The sequence below is a fragment of the Bos grunniens genome, chromosome 22 (genome assembly GCF_055505025.1).
Source record: "Bos grunniens cultivar Pamir isolate PY7600 chromosome 22, Bosgru_T2T1.0, whole genome shotgun sequence".
Taxonomy (NCBI): Eukaryota; Metazoa; Chordata; class Mammalia; order Artiodactyla; family Bovidae; genus Bos; species Bos grunniens.
The window spans coordinates 51,935,876-51,947,202 of record NC_141186.1 but is presented as its reverse complement, the minus strand read 5'-3'; the positions used below and the strand labels follow the sequence as shown (position 1 = coordinate 51,947,202).

Below are 11,327 nucleotides of genomic sequence, written 5' to 3'. Positions count from 1 at the left end.
TTTTTCAGTAGCATACTGACTTTTATTAAGGAAAACAGACCAAACATGGCTAATACAGAGTCACTGCATTTTTCAGGCAAGTCAGCTCGGCAAGCTTCTCCTTGAAAATGATAAACAGTTCTCAGAAAAAAGAGGAGCCATCATTCCTCTGAACCACCCACGAGCATTCCAGAGAGGAGGTAGATAGTGAGATTCTAGAAGAGGTGGCAGTGAGGAGCCTCTCGCAGGTGGTGGTGCCCAGCAGAGATGGCACAAGGAGCCCCAGGCCTCCCTGGTCCTAGAAGAATGCTCTGGGACCAGAGGTCTGTGAGAGAAGGTTGGGCAATGCCACCAGTCTTCACAAACTGACAGGCCTGTGTCAGGCTGGCCCCAGGCCTCCTGCGGGAGCAGCAAAGTGGATGCCACCCTCGGGACTGTAGTGCACAGGGCCACAGCGCAGCTGGGGCTCCTCTTCCTCGTACCATCGCTGTTCACTGAAATCCGGGAAGAAGGCTGCAATCTCTCTACTGGCTGAAACCACAGAGTCTGTAAGGGGAGGAAAAAAAGAGAAGGGATTCTCATAGGGAGTGCAGGGCAGAGGTAAGAAGCGGTCATAATCGGGTTCAGAAACCAGAGCCTGTCCTTCTCCCATCCCTAAGTCCTGGGCCACATCTGGCGAGGTCACCACACAGGGCCAACCGGGAGGAAAGCTCCCTGGGGGACCTGCCTTTCAACCCCACCATCCAGCCTGCCCACCATCCTTGAACCAAATTCCCTTATTAAAACTGTGGACACAGGAGGCAGCCTCACCTGAGCCGTGGGTTGTGTTACGGGTGTCAGTGAGGCCGAAACTCCCACGAATTGAATCTGGGGCCACGTGGCGTGCTCGAAACACTCTGGTGGGGCCCATCACGGTCCTCCAGAGCTGGATGGCGTCCTTGTGGGCGAGGATGTAGGCTCGGATCGGCCCACTGTGAACCAAGGGAGCACATGTCAGGAATCTGGCTCTGCCTTCAGGAGGGCACACTGTGAGCAGGGCCCAAAGGCACACTGGACATCCTGAGAGTCTCCTTGCCTTTCTAGCTGAGTACTGCTTCAAAGAGCTGATAGAAGGCCGCTGATGAAGAAGAAAGGCCGCCAAGACAGCAGAGTTGTTAGGAAGCACTCAACAACACTCTTCTACAGCCCCTGGATCAGTAAGCACCTCAGAACAGGTGGCCACAGGGTCAGTGTCGGCCCGAGCCCACATTTCTTCAGACCCTAGACACTGCTTACAACTTTAAAGAGTGGCAAATAAAATTAACAAATCTACTTAGGGGGGCAGGGGAAATAAGTCTCAGTGGATGAAGATGTGGGAACCAAAATGAGAAATACCTGGCCATGAACTCCACCAGCCGCTGATAGAAAAAACGCCCTGCAAGGAGAGAAGACCTCCATTAAGACACGGTGCCAAGACAACTTTTTATACTCCTGCCTCCCTAGAGGAGGGAATAATCACTGTTTTAGAGAAAGGAACAGGGAGTCTGACTTACCTGGGTCTGAACCCAGGCTCTCCAACTTACCACCTGTGTAGTTTCAGGTAAATCAATAACTTCCCTAACTTAGTTTCCTAATCTGTGTGCTGGGGACATAATACCTACCTCATGGGGTTTCTGGGAAATTAAATGAAATCATGAGCCTTTGGACAGTACTTGACAGAGTTTTTTGTTAACTAGTGATATTACTTTCCCTGGTGGCTCAGACGGTAAAGAGTCTGCCTGCAATGTGGGAGACCCGGGTTCAATTCCTGGGTTGGGAAGATCCCCTGCAGAAGGAAATGGCAATCCACTCCAGCACTCTCGCCTGGAAAATCCCATGGACAGAGGAGCCTGATAGGCTACAGTCCATGGGATCGCAAAGAGTCGGACATGACTGAGTAACTTCACTATCAGTGATATTATCAGGATATAAAACTAAATTTCTTGTTGGTACCATGAGGTAGGACCCTCCTAGAAAATATCTTAAAAACATTGATAATCATGAAAAGTTTGTGTTATCAATCCACTCTCTAGAAGACTGGCTGAATTTTACAGTTGGTAAGTACAGTAGTCATGTATGGATGTGAGAGTTGGACTATAAAGAAAGCTGAACGCCGAAGAATTGATGCTTTTGAACTGTGGTGTTGGGAGAAGACTCCTGAGAGTCCCTTGGACTGCAAGGAGATCAGACCAGTCCATCCTAAAGGAAATCAGTCCTGAATATTCATTGGAAGGACTGATGCTGAAACTCCAACACTTTGGCCACGTGATGCGAAGAACTGACTCATTGGAAAAGACCCTGATGCCAGGACTGAAGGCAGGAAGAGAAGGGGACGACAGAGGAGATGGTTGGATGGCATCACCGACACAATGGACATGAGTTTGGGTGGACTCCAGGAGTTGCTGATGGACAGGGAGGCCTGGCGTGCTGCAGTCCATGGGGTCACAAAGAGTCAGACACACTGAGCGACTAAACTGACGTCAGTGAGAACCTGACTTGGGTGTCCACGTGAAATCTTTCTAGGGATAGAGAAGCCTCCTGCTCAGAGGACTGTTGGCTCCTACCTTCATGCTCTCGGTAAAATTTCTGGCAGTCTTCCTTTCTCCACAGAAGTTCTCTCATTCGCACAATAAGGAACTTGTTGCTCAGAATCTGCTGATGAACAGCCTGGATAAATGCCACCCCAAAGATAAAAGTCAGTGAAAGGGAGCATCTGAGTGAACAGGAGACCCAGGCTAACCAAAAAAACCCTGGGGACCCTTTAGAGCCTAAAACTTGAAGGAAAGAGACACCCTGTTGCTATCTTGAAGATGGGAGTAAGTCATGTAACGAGGAATGTGAGTAGTCGCTAAAAACGGTAGTCCCCACCTGAAGGCCAACAAGGACATGGGGACCTCAGTCCTATAGACACAGAAATCAAATTCTGCCATTCTGAATGAGCTTCAAACTGGATTCTTCCCCACACCCTGGAGATAAGGGCCCAGTCAGTTGATACCTGGACTTCGGCTTTGTGAAACCCGAAGGAGAGAACCTAGCCCTTAGCCAAACCTACTGGACCTCTACATTCTAGAACTGTGAGGTAATGAATGCTGTTTTAAGCTGCTAAGTGTGTGGTAATTTATTAGACAGCAATAAAGAACTAGGGCTTCCCAGGTGGTACAGTGGTGCAGAATTTGCCTGCAATGCAGGAGACACAGGAGACTAGGGTTTGATCCCTGGGTCAGGAAGATCCCCTGGAGGACAAAATGGCAACCCACTCCAGTATTCTTGCCTCGAAAATTCCATGGACAGAGGAGCCTGACACACCATAATCCATGGAGTTGCAAAGAGCCGGACACGACTGAGCACACATGCAATAGACAACTAGTATATATACCCTGTCTTGAGGTTTGGTTCTTCTTACTGTATTAGAGCCTTTAATTATTTCAAAAAATATTTATTTGTTTCTTTGGCTGCATTTGGTTTAAAGAATCTGCCTGCAAGGCAGGAGACCTGGATTCCATTCCTCGGTTGGGAAGATCCCCTGGATGAGGGCATAGAAACCCATTCCAGTATTCTTGTCTGAAGAATTCCCATGGACAGAGGAGCCTGGGGGGCTACAGTCCATGGGGTTGCAAAGAGGCGGACATGACTGAGTGACTAAGCACAGGATCTTCACTGCTTCATGCAGAATCATTCGTTGTGGCCCATGGCCTTCAGTAGTTGTGGCACATGGGCTGAGTTGCCCCATCTTAGTTCCCCAACCTTAGTGGGATCTTAGTTCTTTGATCAGGAATCAAACCTATGTCCCCTGCATTTCAAGGTGGATTCTTAACCACTGGACTACCAGGGAAGTCCCTCTTATATTTTATATCTGCCTCAGTTCTCCAACAGATCTTTCGTCTCCTTGGGGTCAGTGTCCACGACGTCTAGCTTTGCCTCCACACCATCTAGCACAGGACTGTGCTGTCAGTCTTCACAAATGGCCCTATGGCACCTGAAACAGAAGCAATGCCCAGGGCATACAGTAGAGGCTTAGGACGTGTTCTTACCTCCAGAATCAGGGGGTGAGCAACTGCATCAGGCTTGATTAGGGCCAGAGTGAGCTGGAGAGCCTGCGGGCTCCGCAAGATCGAGGTCATCTCCCTCCTGCCATCAGAGAGCCAGATTAGAGACTCATCAGTGTTGCAGTCCCCACCCTTCTTACTCTGGAGCCATGCAGTCTTACAAGTCAACTAGGGCTCTCACTTCTGACATTAATAAAGCACATGACAGTTACTTAGTATTTAACTGCCCATTGGGATCATGGGATTGAGGGAAAGGAATAGTACAGGGGCCTTCAATTTACCCACTGGGGGACATAATCTTGCTAATGCAACTGTAACCCTGCAAAGGAGTGACCCATTCATGAAAAGTTCAAGTTTAAACATTACCTGTCTCTGCCAGTACTCCCTTCGCTTCCTATCTTTTGTGTTTTACAGAGGATTTACAATTTACATTCCTATAGACTCTAGCCACAAGGGTACGGTCATACAGTGCTCTCCCATCAATTCTAGAATTGCAAGACTGGATGGACAAGAATTGGGATGTTGCCAGGATACCACCCCTCTCACCTCCCCTGCCCCTGCCACTGCCTATGTCTGCTGGATACATACAATTTCTATTCTAATGTTACAGATAAGTCAGGATCTACCCTGGCCAAATCAAACCCTTTAACACACTTGCTGTCCTCAATGGCAAGGCTTGTTGTTCAGTTGTTAAGTTGTGTCTGACTCTTTGTGACCCCATGGACTGCAGCAAGCCAGGCTTCCCTGTCCTTCACCATGGCAAGGCTTGCAGACATGCAACTCGAAGGTCAAAGACAAGTTGTACTCATTTTGTAGCTGAAATGCCTGGCACAAAGACGCTTAATCAATTCTATTGACCAAATGAACCTATATAGTCTTATTCTATTTATCTTTGTATATCTACAGTCTAATCATGGTGTATGAGCTCAATAAATAATTGTGGAAATGCTATAAAAAACATAAAAGTATTTTAAACTGGACTAAGAAAACTTGAGATCTCTTCCAACTTTGAAATTCTATTTACATGTAAGAAACTGATCATCTCTGCAGGTCTGAGGAGTTGTTCTCAAAGATTATCTGGGTGGAACCTCTAAATTTGCCAGTAAATAGAGAAGGCTTCCATGAACACACACAGTCTGGACAACCATGTTATTTCTCTTAGCCCGAAAGTGGCACATTAAAGGCACTGCTAGGGTCTGGCCCAAACAGAGAAACACTACCAAGGTCTTTCCTACTCATGCCCTTTCTACAGCATTCAGGCTGATGCTCCAGTCGATCCACAAAGCTAACCGCAGCCTAACCAGTACAAGATCAGCCAACTTAGTTTCCCTAACATCCCAGGCGGTGAGTAACCCAAAAGTGAGCAGAATCTTGTCATATTTTTAGGGAGAGATATCCTTGCCACCTCACCTTCCTCATCCTCCATATCCACCGTATCACTAAGTTCTAGCAATTTTGCCTCACCAGTGTGCTTCCAATCCATACAGTTCTCTCCTTCTCAGCTGCCACCACCCCAGTCCAAAACATCATCAACCCTCCCTGGACTTATGCAACAGCCTCTTTAATGATCTTCCAGTTTCTACTCTTGTTCCCTCTACAATCTGTTCTCCACACAATAGCCATTGAACTAAAAATGCAAATCTGATCATTTCCCTCCTTAACCCTTCAAAGTGTACAAAGTGTACTTTTATAATAAAACCTGAAAGCCTTGTCATGTCCTACTAGGCTTTGAGTGATCTGATCCCTCATCTAGAACTCCATACACCTTAACTTGCTTTTGCTCTAGCCTCATGGGCCTTGCAGCTCCAAGACTTTCTGGCCTGACAGCCAGAGTTTTCACAGTCCAGAATGTGTTCCCGCTGGTTATCTCCTACTCACCCACTAGATCTTAGTTCGCCTGCCCACTCTCATGGCTCCTTACACGTCTTCTTCACTTATCTCTTCCCCACTAGATGGTCAGCTCCATGAAAGCACCGATCTGTTTTGCTCGCCTCTGTATCCTCTGTACTGCAGAGTGCCTAGCACACACATGGCTCTCAACAGTATTTGTTGAATCAATCAGTGAATGAGTGATTCAGCTATTCCAAGGCCAGAATGCTAGAGGCTATCCAGGGGAGGGCATGGTTCCTTTTCTAATGCCAGCCAAGTCACGCTTGTCTTGGATACTGGTTTACAACAAAGAGGAACAGGTCGGCAAACTTGCTCAACGTAAAAGTAACTCCTTTAAGAGACTTGTAAGTTTTAGAAGTTCCTTGGGCATTTGCCTTCACAACAGAGGCTCCTATTTCTCCGCTTCCTGGAGGGTGCCAGCCACGCTTTCCGTCCTCCCAAGCTCATCATCACCTCGGCTTTCTGCCTCCAAAACCTGAAGCCCCACCCTCCAATCCCCCAAGCTCACAGCCTCAGTTCTAGACACCACCCTCTTCCCCACCCTGCTCTTCCATTTCTCCAGGCCTGCAGCCCTGCGGTTTTGGCCCCTTGTACAGAGGCCTAAACCCACTCCAGATTCTGGGCTATTTGGGAGCCCCGGGTGGAGTTCGGATACGAGTCACCTGGTCCTCCCGCCGCGGGACCCGGCCACCAGGCACTGCAATAGCTAGCCCTTAGGTCCAAGCGGGGTCCTTTAGGCATTCGCCCGGGCAGCCCTCTTCGGGGTCCTTGCTGTGCGGCCCGGGCGGGGACGAGGTGCTGTGCCAGCCAATCCGGAATGTCCTGCAGCAGGAGGGCCCGCCTCCCGGTGGCCCTGTGTCTTTCCAGCGCTTGCTCCGGAGGGAAGAGGTGACGTAGCTGTCTTGGACGGGAGATGGGCTGGGCTCGGGCGCCCTCAGGTGGGAGAGCGGACCAGGCCGGTGGCACCGCAACGGGATGTGGCTCAGAGAGGACCTCGGAGAGGACAGAATGGGCGTTTCAGGGTGGCAGCCAGGCAGTGAGCGGGGCCTCCAGTGGGGCAGCCGGAGTGAGCTTTGCCCGACTCGCTTTCTTTTATATTTGATCTAGGATAGTGCCTTTCCTTGGTGGCTCAGAGGTTAAAGCGTCTGCCTGGAATGCTAGAGACCCGGGTTTCATCCCTGGGTCGGGAAGATCCCCTGGAGAAGGAAATGGTAACCCACTCCAGTATTCTTGCCTGGAGAATCCCATGGACGGAGAAGCCTGGAAGGCTACAGTCCATGGGGTCTCAAAGAGTCGGACACGACTGAGCGACTTCACTTTAGGGCCTGGCACTTCGTTGGTGCCCAGTATTTGTCTTTCGGAGGGACGCGGGGGACAAATAACTTGGGTCTTGATTCGGTTTTGGTGGAACTGAAGTAATTCTACACCAGTTATGAGTCTGAACTCAGTTGGGTGAATCACCCATTATGAGGCTAATTTTTTATTTATCTTCTTTATTATTTTTGCTTTGTGCAGGCTTTCTCTAGTTGTAGCAAGCAAAGTTCGGTGTGCGGACTTCTCATTGCATTGCCATCTATTGTTGCAGAGCACAGGCTCTAGGCAAGCGGGCTCAGTAGTTGTGGCTCATCAACTCAGTTATGGCTGCTCCTGGCATGTGGAATCCTCCTGGGCCAGGGATTGAACCCATGTCTCCTTCATTGGCAGACAGACTCCCATCCACTGCGCAACCAGGGAAGTCCCAAGAGGTTAATTATGACTTATGCTCATTCTATCCAGAAGGTATCTACCTTTGTCTAGTCTTGTCTCTAGATAGAGGTATTTAAGAACATACTGCCTTCTCGCAGTGTTAATGTACAGTAATAGTGGCAGCCCCTGCCAAGTCTTTTTTGAGGTGTTTTTCATTTTCATCCAGCATATTTAAATTGTTGTTGTTGTTTAGTCACTAAGTCATATCGAAGTCCTTGCGACTACATGGACTGTAGCCTGCAGGCTTCTATGTCTGTGGGATTTCCCAGGCAAAAATACTGGAGTGGATTGCCATTTCATTCTTCAGTGGGTGTTCCTGACCCAGGGATCAAACCCGTGTCTCCTGAGCCACTGAGTACACTGAGCCGCTGAGTACAGGCTCAGTAGTTGTGGCTGCTCCGTGACACGTGGAATCATCTTTTTAATGCACAAGATGTTCACATCACTCCTTTGCCTAAATCACTGCTGTGTTTTCCTGCTCTACTAAGAAAAAAAATCCAAACTCTTCACCATGGACCTTAAAGAACTGCATGACTTGGCTTTTGCCGACCTGCGTGCCTTTCCAAACTACTCTCCCCTCACTCCTATCATCCACTGCCTGTTCCCACCGCTCACTGCCTGAAAACTTCTCTCCCCAATATTTACTTGACTCACTCCTTGGCCTTGTGTCACCTCCTCAGAGAGGCCTGGCCAGACTTACTATCTAAAGCAACACCCTTTCTCATCATTCTCGTCCATTACCCTTCTCTATTTTTCTTCTGAGTATTTGCCCCTATCTTTGTTGCTTTAACCCACCCTTTCTTCTGGCCTTACTAAAGAAGAGATCAGAATTTAGCTAGCAGCCATATCAGTTCCTTCCTCTCTGTATGTGTGGATGTGTGTTTGTCTGTGTGTGTGTGTGTGTGTGTGTGTGTGTGTATGACTAGAAATCTACTGAACAAAATTAGTAAGAGTGCAGAATGCTTCCGAGGTGGAAAGGTGATTTCTCTGAGCCAAGTGAAGGGACCCTAAGAGCAGGACTTGCAGATACAGGGTGGTGCCTGCAGGAGACGGAGACTGGCATATCCCTCCCTTGCTGCTTTGTTGGATCTCAGGGCCCGGCGTTGCCCTGGTCAAAAGGGGTGTGCAGTGAGAGAGTTGGCATGAAACCTTGACATGTTCTCTCCTGGAATTTGGAGCTTATGTGACTGAGAACCTGATGTCGTCTCTCTGCTTGGAGAATCTTCCCACAGCAAGGAAAAAGAGGGAGTTACCCTCACCCTGCCTCCCTGACTGTAACAAATCCCAACCCTAGTCCCTAACTCAATCCTACTTGCTAAACCCCTAACCCTATCACTGACAGTGATCTAACCTTTTGGGCTTGTGACCTAACCCTAGCTCTCCTGACCCTGACTCCTCTTCTGAAGCTGACCTTGTAACTCTCACCCTTCATCCTTACACTCAGGTCCTAAACCTTAGGCCTGTGGTGCAACCCTAACATCTAACCCCACCCCAGTCCCTAACCACCACGCAAATACCTTACCCTTGACTTGAACACTTTTTTTTTTAATGAGGGATGTTGAGCATCTTTTCATGTGTTTTTAGTCATCTGTGTGTCTGCTTTAGAGAACTGCCTGTTGAGGTCTTTTCCTCACTTTGTGACTGGGTCATTTGTTTTCCTGGTATTCAGTTGTATGAGCTGCTTGTATATTTTGGAAATTAATCATTGTCAGTTATTTGCTCTTATTTTCTCCCATTCTGAGGGTTGTCCTTTCACCTTTTTATAGTTTCCTTTGCTATGCAAAAGCTTTTAAGTTTAACTAGGTCCCACTTGTTTATTTTTATTTTCATTAGTCTAGGAGGTGGGTCATAGAAAATCTTGCTTTATGTCATCAAGTGTTCTGCCTGTGTTTTCCTCTAAGAGTTTTATAGTTTCTGGTCTTACATTTAGGTCTTTGATCCATTTTGAGTTTTGATCTCTGACCACCACTCTAACCTTTATACTTCTGATACTAATTTCCAACACCAGCCCAAGCTGGTCACTAATAAACTCGTAACCCTTTCATCCTAGACTTCGTTTCTAGATTCTGAGCCACTGACATTTATCTTCTAATCTCCTAATTCCAACCTCTAATCCTTAAATACCACCCCGTAAATTCTAACCACTGATTCTGGAACCCTCAACTCCCAACCCTGACTCCATGAATGACAAGCCAGTACTTCACCCAATTATGAGCCACAGACAGAGTGGGAGCAGCTCAAACTGTGCACAAGTCAGAGGGCACCGTGAGTGAATGCCAGTAAATTAATCCACCAGACACTGAACATGAGACAATAGGAACCCTAGCAATCCAGGAAAGCTTCCCTAAATACTGGATATGATGGATAACAGCAAACCTGAACAAACCTCCAAGTCTCAGAAGACGGGCAATGAAAGTCCCAGTCCCTGTGACCACACCTCTATGTCCCAACACAGCAGCCTCACTCAGCACATCATCCCAGCCTTCCCAAGGTGAAGGACAATAGTCCTTAGTTGCAAAACTCTCAGACACGAGATGGGTGGCCTTTGCCCAAGGACACAGCAAGAGAAACCTTAGCAACACAATAACCATCATGACCAGGAGATAAGTTAGCCATCACTGCTACCATAGTCTCCCTTTCGCAATTATCTGGACTCCGAGAGAAGTCCTAGCAGACCAGCTAACAACCCAGCTGAACAGAAGACAAAAACCCTGTATGACGTCAGCTCCTCCCCCAACTCATTAGTGAAAATGAAATAATCCAATTGTAAAATGGACAGAGGACCCGAACATTTTCCCAAAGAAAAAGTATGAATGGTCAACAGGTACATCACTAATCATAGGGAAATGTAAACCAAAACAATAAGATATTGTGTTATACCTGTTAAGAATAGCTGTTATTGAAAAGGTAAGAGATGATAAACACTGGCAAGGTTGTAGAGAAAAAGGAACCCTTGTGCACTGTTCGTGGGATTGTGAATTGGTTATAGCCACTGTAGGAAACAATGTGAAGATTCCTCAGAGAATTACTAGAACTATCATATGATCTAGCAATTCTGCTGCTGGGAATATATGCAGAGGAAATAAAAACACTATGTTGAAGAGATACCTGCATGCCCATGTTCATAGAGCATTATGTACAATAGCCAAGACATGGAAACAGCCTGAGTGTCCATTGATGAATGGATGGATAAAAATGTTCTGAGAGTATACACACACACATGAATAAATCAGCCATAAAAATAGAAGGGAATCCTACAATTTGCAACAACATGGATGGATCTTGAGGACATTACACTAAATGAAATAAGTCAGAGAAAGGCAAATACTGTATGATTTCACATGTGAGATCCAAAAAACCAAACACAATAAATGCATAGAAAAAAAGAATCATTTACTGAAGATCAATGAGTTTGATTGTAGCTATTGGTTTCCTCAAGCACCAGCATATTCCTCTAAAGGGGATATAAAAGCAGTCATTGTGATTGACTTGATCCTCAGTCAATTACAGAATTCAGTAAGTTCTGTAATGGTAAGTTCAGGAGTTTTCCTGCAAGAGAAATATATGCTTAGAGAAATCAAATTTGGGAAAATGAAGAGAAAAACTACCATACTGGTTACTATAAATAGTCTAGCAAGAGGAATGTAG

The 11,327-nt window shown here is 47.0% G+C and overlaps 1 protein-coding gene across 7 annotated transcripts; it reads right to left on the bottom strand.

The window, feature by feature from the left end:
- Nucleotides 1-6,637, bottom strand: NME6 (NME/NM23 nucleoside diphosphate kinase 6). 7 transcript variants are annotated; one of them, XR_015151711.1, is made up of 7 exons: nt 5,922-6,637; nt 4,029-4,125; nt 2,562-2,664; nt 1,354-1,393; nt 1,055-1,256; nt 790-950; nt 1-525 (listed from the first exon to the last, which is right to left on the bottom strand). XR_015151711.1 is itself a non-coding variant. In XM_086368188.1 (6 exons), exons 2-6 carry the CDS (start codon nt 4,116-4,118, stop codon nt 359-361), a joined length of 561 nt encoding a protein of 186 aa, XP_086224314.1. In that variant the 5' UTR covers nt 4,119-4,125; nt 4,410-6,637; the 3' UTR covers nt 1-358. The 7 variants fall into 7 exon arrangements, 4 of the variants coding, with proteins under 4 accessions (XP_086224314.1, XP_086224311.1, XP_086224312.1 ...); XR_015151712.1 differs by having other exon boundaries at nt 6,475-6,637; XR_015151710.1 differs by having other exon boundaries at nt 6,596-6,637.
- Nucleotides 6,638-11,327: the final 4,690 nt, after the last annotated feature.

Coding starts and splice junctions, on each gene's coding strand:
- NME6 (XM_086368188.1), bottom strand. CDS start 4,118: ATGACCTCGATCTTGCGGAGCCCGCAGGCTCTCCAGCTCACTCTGGCC. Junction 1,394..2,561: donor ATTTTACCGAGAGCATGAAG/GTAGGAGCCAAC, acceptor CTCTCCTTGCAG/GGCGTTTTTTCTATCAGCGG. Junction 526..789: donor TAACACAACCCACGGCTCAG/GTGAGGCTGCCT, acceptor CTCCCCTTACAG/ACTCTGTGGTTTCAGCCAGT.